Genomic DNA, 8,852 nt, shown 5'->3' on the forward strand with positions numbered 1-8,852 from the left:
ACACAACTGATGTTCATCATCATGGGGGATCCCTCATGGCTGAGTATGTTTGTTTTCTAGAGGGAGAGTCTTGGCAATGGATCTGTAAGTGGTTGTAGGAACCTATTCTGATCTGCATGGTCTTTCACAACGAGGATATATGTTCCCAGATGGAAGAGGGCCCTGACTAGGGTTTGCTTGAAACACCTTCTTCTTCTTGGCATATTTCTCTCTTTCACCCTCTATTTGTGCCTCTTGATAACAGCTGACCCCCATTCAGAATGCTCAAGGGCCAGGGCTTCCCAGTTCGTTATTTGCATTGCATATTAATGCTAATATTAACTAAGATGTAGAAAGTGGCCAAAGTTGATACATTTGTGTTAAGACTAAAGACTAGTCCTGTCAACAGAAGTACTATCTGTTTGGGCATTCTATTGCCAAAGCATTGAGGAAGCAAGGAAGAAGCTTGTGTGCATATCGGCATCTTAATAAGGCCTAAAATGCTCAGAATGCAGCCTTTGGCAGTTATTTTCAGTGGGGTATCTGTTTCTCCTGTATGTCCCAAGTAGTTTTGTTCTTTTTTTTTCCATTTAAGCAAATTGTAGACATTGAGGAAGAGAAAGCAAGTGTATTTTGAAAACCGAGTCCTGAGGATGTCAGGGTCCTGTCTCTGGGGCCACTATGCTTGCTTCCGCCCCTCATTCTGGAATCAGAAGGCTGGATGAATTTATAGGATGCAAGAACATGAGTCTGAACGTTTAGTGTAGGCTTCCCCCATCTGTGAAACCTCCAGCGATATGCAAACTTCAGTTGCCATGATCCCTAACCAACACCACCCATCATTGCTATGTGAATAGTGTCATGAGACAGTGTTAATGACTTTAATAATAAAAAAACCCCAAAATGTTCTATATGTCTACAGAAACTCCTGCTATCTGTAAAGGAGCGCCAGTGTGTGCTGCTCTTCTCAGTCATGAGGGTTCCCCTGGAAGGTAGATTCTGGATTGAGATGATCCACATCACGCCAATAAGGAAGATGCACCGGGAGTGCAGAGGCCTTTTTTTCCAGGAGTGACCAAAGCTGGCTTGCCAGGAAGTTATTTCCTTCCCTTGATAAATGGAGCCCATCAGAGAGATAGTGGCTAAAATCCTAAAATGGAGAATTAAAAAGCACATTATGAACTATTCTTCACGGATTGGGGTGGTGGTGGTGATGTTTTTCATTGTCAAAATCCTTCCAACCAGACCACTCATCAGATACTTCCTCTGTATCTTTAACCATGAGGACAATTTTCTTAGTTTGTCTTCACTGCTTTTTATCCATTCCATATAAACCATCCATTTATTTTCAATTCTTATTTTACCCTTCTGCATATCGTCCTGAATTAAACATACTATAATATCGGATTGAACCTGATTGTAAAGGTAATTATTCCAGTTTTCCATAGTTCATTTTTTCATATTTCTAACTTTATGCTATCACTGCCTGTCCTGCTAAAATCATGGTTTTAAACCATTGCTCTTTCATGTTAATCTTGTTGCCTAATGCTCTCATTAGCATCCAATCTGTATTCACTTGGAAGTGATATTTTGAATAGTTTTTTTGATTTTCTTCAGTATGTTTTCTTCACTATTCTACTAGTAGGGCCCCCTGCTGACACAGCGGGTTAAACCGCTGAGCTGCTGAACTTTATGACCGAAAGGTTGGTGGCTGGGGTGAGCTCCCGCTGGTAGCCCCAGCTTCTGCCAACATGTAGATGTTAGTAGATCAATAGGTACCACTCTGGTTGAAAGATAACAGCGCTCCATGCAGCCATGCCAGCCACATGACCTTGGAGGTGTCTACGGATAACACCGGCTCTTCAGCTTAGAAATGGAGATGAGCACCACCCCTCAGAGTCAGACACGACTAGACTTAATGTCAGGGGAACCCTTTACTTTACCTATTCTACTAGTATTCATTCCATTTATATCCTACTTTTCTCCTGGCACAGGACCAAAGGCAGCTTATAATGCTGAAACACTGGTTACACTGGTTGATTGTTGAAAGTGTACTATGGTTTTTAAAATCTCCCTCCGATTGAAGGAATGAGCATCTCAGACCCCATCTACACTTACTACGCAGTTCATAGCTAGCTACAAACTATGGTGGCCAGATAACAAATTCCCACCAAAGTAAATGGAAAAAAGCCCTTAATGTGCATTGGTGTTTTGTGAATTGTGTCATCACCACTCCCAGAGAGCCCACCTGGTTATTTTTCTGCATCAGCGTCCACAAATCAATGATAGAAGTGCCGCAGTCTTCAGCCACTTTAACACAGGCTTTGGCATATTCCCCAGTGATAGAGTTGCGCCTGTTCAGTTTGTCACCTGAATATAATAAGTAAAAGAAGAAAATGTGAGCAACCAAATTAAAGTTGGAAGAAAACTCAGGACATAGTGAAATGTGTTTTGGGATTTCCTTTTGTGCTAAAGTAATTAAAAATATATATTTTAATCCAAAATAAGGGCTAGATCTCAATTACCTTTGGCAATGCATTCTTTCTCCCAAGCTGCTTCATGCAGCGGTGGTGGCGTCACCAGAATAATTTTATCCTCTCCAATGTCCACAGATTTGAGGTACTGGACCATGCTTCTCAAATTGCTGGTATATTCTTCTAGTGGGACGTGTTGTTTTGGATTCACATCTATTAAAAAAAACCAGTTTAACCAAAGTGAGATTCTAATGTTAGCGTCCTACATCGTAACTAGGCATGAATATGGATGCACACCCATAGTATCAAAAGAAGAAAGGAATAAAATAATCACACTGGACAAATGTTACATTAAATAAATATTAAAATTGTTTTTAATTGATGACACAAGTATTTTGTCTCATCAAGTTTCTAGTCCTCGATGAGTAGCTAGACGAGAGACAGGGCTAAACTGAGGGATTCCTTCCCCCACATTCCTATGCATGTTTCCCAAAAGGGATTTGTCTCTCCTGTTTACTGCTAGCCACTGTCTCCTTCTCCTTTAATGATGTAGTAATGGGATTCTGTGAACAAACTTCCTCTTAAGTTTAAACTGCCCTGGGTTGACCATGCGGTCTCCACCATTTTAGGGCCTTCTGTTTTTCTTTTCTCCCAATGAGGATGCCCATTTTGCCTCTCTCTAGGCAAGATGTAGCTGCATGGATATTTTACCTTCTTTAGAAGATGAGATTTAGGAAGCTAGTTAGCTCCAAGATCTTTTCTATCGAGAATGTATTTCTTTTACTTCAATAAATATTTTTGAACCTAAAGTTCTGACTCTGCAATCCTGAGCCATCCTGAAGAATAGAAGCCTATCTCAGCTCACCACGCATACGTTTCTGCTGGTTAAGGAGTTTACTCCTGGTGTTATTGTTGTTCATTCGTTCAGTCATTTCCGACACTTTGTAACCTCATGGACCAGCCCACGCCAGAGCTCCCTGTTGGCCATCACCACCCCCAGCTCTTGTTACTCTGATACATTTTTCGTGGAATTGCCCCAACTGAAGGTTATTTTTGAGCCTAACAGCTCAGATTCCCCAACAAAAATAATCTGCGTGGGCACAATTCGCACACAAGATAGGCCTATCTCTCACCTGAACGCACATATTTAGGCTGAAATAATAGGGATAAGAAATGGGAAGTGTATAAGGACCTTCCATGTGATTTCCCTCAGTTTAATTATTGCATTGCTTTTTGCTTAATAAACTGGAGTCAAAACATGGCAGCTTTTCCAAATACTTTCCAAAGACAGCTCTTTTTACTCTTGCACATAATTGGCCTGACCTTACATTCGTCAACAGAAGGTGGTGCAGTGGGTTAAACTGCTGAACTTGCTGACCAAAAAGTTGGCAGTTCAAATCCAGGGAGCGGGATGAGCTCCTGATGTTAGCCCCAGGTTTTGGCTACCTAACAGTTAGAAAACATGCAAATGTGAGTAGATCAATAGGTACCGCTTCTGCGGGAAGGTAATGGCACTTCATGCAGTCATGTCGGCCACATGACCTTGGTGGTGTCTACGGACAACGGCAGTTCTTTGGCTTAGAAATGGAAATTAACAGCTTCCCCCAGAGTCAGACTCGACTAGACTTAATATCAGGGGAAACCTTTACCTTTGCATTCTTCAAACAAAGGCTAGTCCATACATGGAGACACTGCTTGAAACCTTAATAATGTTTGATATTTATTTCCTTAGTTCATCTAACTCTTTTTACCTGTGATACTTTCAGCTGACATTAGTGTTTAGGCTTTCAAGAATCTGACATAACATGATAACACAAATTGTAATAAAAATGAAATTGTAATAAAAATAAAAACTATGCAAGAATAAAAAACCAATAAAATAAAATAATAATACGCTATAAAAATACACTATACCTTTTAAAGCACAGTCATTGGCTCCAAAGAAAATTGTTACGGCAATGGTATTCTTAGCATTGGAATCTTTACAGACCAGTCTTGGAAGGACAATTTTTGCCCATCGTGTGTTGTAGCCAGAGAGTCCTCGATTCACGACATCACACTTTCTGAAATGAATGCACATTTTTATCTCAAAAATCTCCACCTATAATTCTCTATTCTAAAACATTAGAAGCTGTTCTGGTGCCTTTTTGTTCAAGTGCAAATCGTATGTTCTCTCTATAAAGTGTCAATAAACTGGAAAAGAATTTAAATCCTAAATGTTGCTGCAGAAATCTTTCTCATTTCTGCCTTAAACTTTGTAAGCTGCAAACTGAATCTTTCCTCTTTGCAGTGGGCTCTATTTTGGCACTCAAAAAATTGCACAGAACCTTCTCACAGGAAACTTTTTCACGCAATGCAACGTGAAAAATGTCGCGCAAACTTAGAATCATAGAATCATAGAATCAAAGAGTTGGAAGAGACCTCATGGGCCATCCAGTACAACCCCCTGCCAAGAAGCAGGAATATTGCATTCAAAGCACCCCTGACAAATGGCCATCCAGCCTCTGCTTAAAAGCTTCCAAAGAAGGAGCCTCCACCACACTCCGGGGCAGAGAGTTCCACTGCTGAACGGCTCTCACAGTCAGGAAGTTCTTCCTAATGTTCAGATGGAATCTCCTCTCTTGTAGTTTGAAGCCATTGTTCCGCGTCCTAGTCTCCAAGGAAGCAGAAAACAAGCTTGCTCCTTCCTCCCTGTGGCTTCCTCTCACATATTTATACATGGCTATCATATCTCCTCTCAGCCTTCTCTTCTTCAGGCTAAACATGCCCAGTTCCCTAAGCCCCTCCTCATAGGGCTTGTTCTCCAGACCCTTGATCATTTTAGTCGCCCTCCTCTGGACACATTCCAGCTTGTCAATATCTCTCTTGAATTGTGGTGCCCAGAATTGGACACAATATTCCAGATGTGGTCTAACCAAAGCAGAATAGAGGGGTGGCATTACTTCCTTAGATCTAGACACTATGCTCCTATTGATGCAGGCCAAAATCCCATTGGCTTTTTTTGCCGCCACATCACATTGTTGGCTCATGTTTAACTTGTTGTCCACGAGGACTCCAAGATCTTTTTCACACGTACTGCTCTCGAGCCAGGCGTCCCCCATTCTGTATCTTTGCATTTCATTTTTTCTGCCAAAGTGGAGTATCTTGCATTTGTCCCTGTTGAACTTCATTTTGTTAGTTTGTGATGGTTCGTGGCAGGAAATACATTCGGACAGGTAGTCTGGGCCAGAACCGTTTAGGGTTTATTTAAGGCTGTTGTTATTTGTATTAGGAACTTTATCACACGGAAGTGGCAAACTGGCATATGCACAGGATCTTTGGTGAAGGTGCCTGTTACACAATGTTATGTGCTATATCCATTGCAGGACGGGAGAGAAGTGGTATCTGAGGGCACAATTGTCTGGCTCTCCCTCTTCCAGTAATTAAAAGTCATTATTTTTTGAACAAAGATCCGCCTAGTCAAAGCCATGGTCTTCCCTGTAGTAACCTACGGATGTGAGAGCTGGACCTTAGGGAAGGCTGAGCGAAGGAAGATAGATGCTTTTGAGCTCTGGTGTTGGAGGAAAGTTCTGAGAGTGCCTTGGACTGCGAGAAGATCCAACCAGTCCATCCTCCAGGAAATAAAGCCCGACTGCTCACTGGAGGGAAAGATACTAGAGACAAAGTTGAAATACTTTGGCCACATCATGAGGAGACAGGAAAGCCTAGAGAAGACAATTATGCTGGGGAAAGTGGAAGGCAAAAGGAAGAGGGGCCGACCAAGGGCAAGATGGATGGATGGCATCCTTGAAGTGACTGGACTGACCTTGAGGGAGCTGGGGGTGGTAACGGCCGACAGGGAGCTCTGGCGTGGGCTGGTCCATGAGGTCACGAAGAGTCGGAGACGACTGAACGAATGAACAACAATTTTTTGAAGTATTGAGCTATAGAACTGTGGAAGGATGGGATTCCTGTCAAGTTCCTTTAAAACTAATACTTTGGTTGATATTGAAAAAGAGAAGAATGGAGATTTCCAGCCTATGTCCATAACAGAAACAGAAAGGAAAACAACACTGAGGTTTTGGATATTGTGTCTCAAAATGACTGTGTTTGTTCTTAGACACTGTCAGGTTAAGAAATTTCAGAGAAATTTATTTGAAAACGAACGAACCAGACATTTTGAGAATATCTTACCTGGCTAATCTGTGAGCAAGTGATGCCCCCCATCCATTTTCTTGGAAAGAAAACTAGAAAGAAGATAATAAACACTGAACTAAGATTTCCAGTCAGAGCAATATAGTTTATAGTTGCAATGCCTTACCCAGCTAATATAGGAACAAGTGGTTCTTACAGCATTATAGTTCTCAAAAGGGCTCACTGGATTTTATAGACCAGGCCTCCGTATCTGCTGGGATTTGGTCCAGGGCCCCATTTGGATACTAAAATCCATGGCTACCCTCAGTCCCATTACACTAGTGTTTCTCAACCTTCCTAATGCCATGACCCCTTAATGCACTTCCTCATGTTATGGTGACCCCCCAACCATAAAATTAGTTTCGTTGCTACTTCGTAACTGTCATTTTGCTGCTGTTATGAATAGTAATGTAAATATGGTTTTGCTTTTATGTAATTTATTTTTTCATTTTGTGTTGTGTTTTTTTGTGTTCATATTGTGTTTACTGTATTGATGGATGTGGCTTTATGTAAGCCGCCCCGAGTCCCCTTGGGGAGATGGAGGCAGGGTTTAAATAAAGTTTTATTACTATTATTATTATTATTATTAAATTATTTATATCTGATATGCAGGATGTATTTTTTATACTGGACCAAATTTTGCACAAATACCCAATACACCCAAATTTGAATACTGGTGGGATTGGGGGAGGGTATTGATTTTGTCCTGTGGGAGTTGTAGTTGCTGGGATTTATAGTTCACCTACAATCAAGGAGCATTCTGAACTCTACCAACAATGGAATTAAATCAAACTTGGCACACAGAACTCCCAGGGCTAGATGAACCAGTGAGAGACACCTCAGTTTCCACGGTTTCCACCTGCAATCCAGCACAGCACAGAATGACATTGTATTGTCAAAGCCTTTCATCACTGGGTTGCTGTGAGATTTCTGGGCTGTACTGCCATATTCCAGAAGCATTCTCTCCTGATGTTTTGTCCATATCTATGGCAGGCATCCTCAGAAGTTGTGAGATTTGTTGGAAACTAGGCAAATGGGGATTACATATCTGGGGAATGTCCAGGGTGGGAGAAAGAACAGGCGGAAATGTTGCAATTGGCCACCTTGATTAGCATTTAATGGCGTTGCAACTTCAAGGTCTGGCTGCTTACTGCGCTGGGGGAATCCTTGATGCTGCAAAGCCATTCAATGCTAATCAAGGTGGCCAACTGCAACATTCACACCTGCCTCAAACAGCAAGAGTTCTTTGTCCACCCTGGACATTCCACAGATATATTCCAAACAAGAATCAATCAGGGCCAGTTAACACCTCCCAACAAAGGATTCCCCAAGCAGTAAGCAGCCAGACCTTGATGCTGCAAGTATATTAAATGCTAATCAAAGTGGCAAATTGCACTATTCACACCTGCCTCAAACAGACAAGAGACTTTCTCCCACCCTGGACATTATTCCACAGATATATTCCAGGCAAGAACCAATCAGGGCCAGCTAACACCTCCCAACATAGGATCCCCCAGGCAGTAAGCAGCCAGGCTTTGAAGCTGCAATGTTAATGAAGGTGGCCAACTGCAACATTCACAAGAGCCCTTTCTCCCACCCTGGACATTATTCCACAGATATATAAACCTCACTGGCCTAGTTTCCAACAGACTTCACAACCTCTGAGGATGGCTGCTATAGATGTGGGCGAAACGTCAGGAGAGAATGCTTCTGGAAAACTCACAGCAACCCAGAATGGCATTCTTTGAAGATCCCCCTCTGGAGCCTTCAGTGGGCGGGAAGAGAAGGGAAGGAAGGAGGGGTGCCATAAGGATGGCTGGGAAGGAGCTTCTGGCTGGCTACCTCGGTGATGGAGTCCCCCAGGAGGAGCAGCCGGGGCCAGAGGAGAGGCCAGCCCCGGGAACCGGCCTCCGACGCCGCCATGGGCCCAAAAGGAGGAGGAGGAGCCCTGCCTTCCTCACTCCCTCCCTCCTCACTATGGAAGGAGGAGGAGGAGGAGCCATGCAGAGCGAGGGAGGAAATGCTGGGCGGGAAAGGAACTATATTGTTTGCCACTGCCATGGCTCAGGGCTCTGGAACCAGGGGAGCTTCTGTCTGACAAGGCCTTGAGCCTTCTCTTCTTTACTCAGTTTGGTCCCTTATCAAACCACAACTCCCATTATTCCCTAACATGGAGCCAGGGAATAACTTCATTCATAGTCTCTTCTGACCTCTTCCCTGGCCTTC

General features: G+C 42.8%; 1 protein-coding gene across 1 annotated transcript; it reads right to left on the minus strand.

The window, feature by feature from the left end:
• Positions 1-846: 846 nt before the first annotated feature.
• Positions 847-8,579, minus strand: IAH1 (isoamyl acetate hydrolyzing esterase 1 (putative)). The gene is made up of 6 exons (XM_060787574.2): positions 8,469-8,579; positions 6,627-6,679; positions 4,368-4,516; positions 2,505-2,666; positions 2,228-2,349; positions 847-1,129 (listed from the first exon to the last, which is right to left on the minus strand). The coding sequence occupies exons 1-6, from the start codon at positions 8,547-8,549 to the stop codon at positions 947-949; spliced, it is 750 nt and encodes a 249-aa protein (XP_060643557.2). The 5' UTR covers positions 8,550-8,579; the 3' UTR covers positions 847-946.
• Between the last annotated feature and the right edge of the window lie 273 nt (positions 8,580-8,852).

This window comes from Anolis sagrei, chromosome 1, assembly GCF_037176765.1.
Source record: "Anolis sagrei isolate rAnoSag1 chromosome 1, rAnoSag1.mat, whole genome shotgun sequence".
Taxonomy (NCBI): Eukaryota; Metazoa; Chordata; class Lepidosauria; order Squamata; family Dactyloidae; genus Anolis; species Anolis sagrei.

Coding starts and splice junctions, on each gene's coding strand:
- IAH1 (XM_060787574.2), bottom strand. CDS start 8,549: ATGGCGGCGTCGGAGGCCGGTTCCCGGGGCTGGCCTCTCCTCTGGCCC. Junction 6,680..8,468: donor TGGGGGACTCCATCACCGAG/GTAGCCAGCCAG, acceptor TCTTCTTTCTAG/TTTTCTTTCCAAGAAAATGG. Junction 4,517..6,626: donor CTTGCTCACAGATTAGCCAG/GTAAGATATTCT, acceptor CATTCATTTCAG/AAAGTGTGATGTCGTGAATC.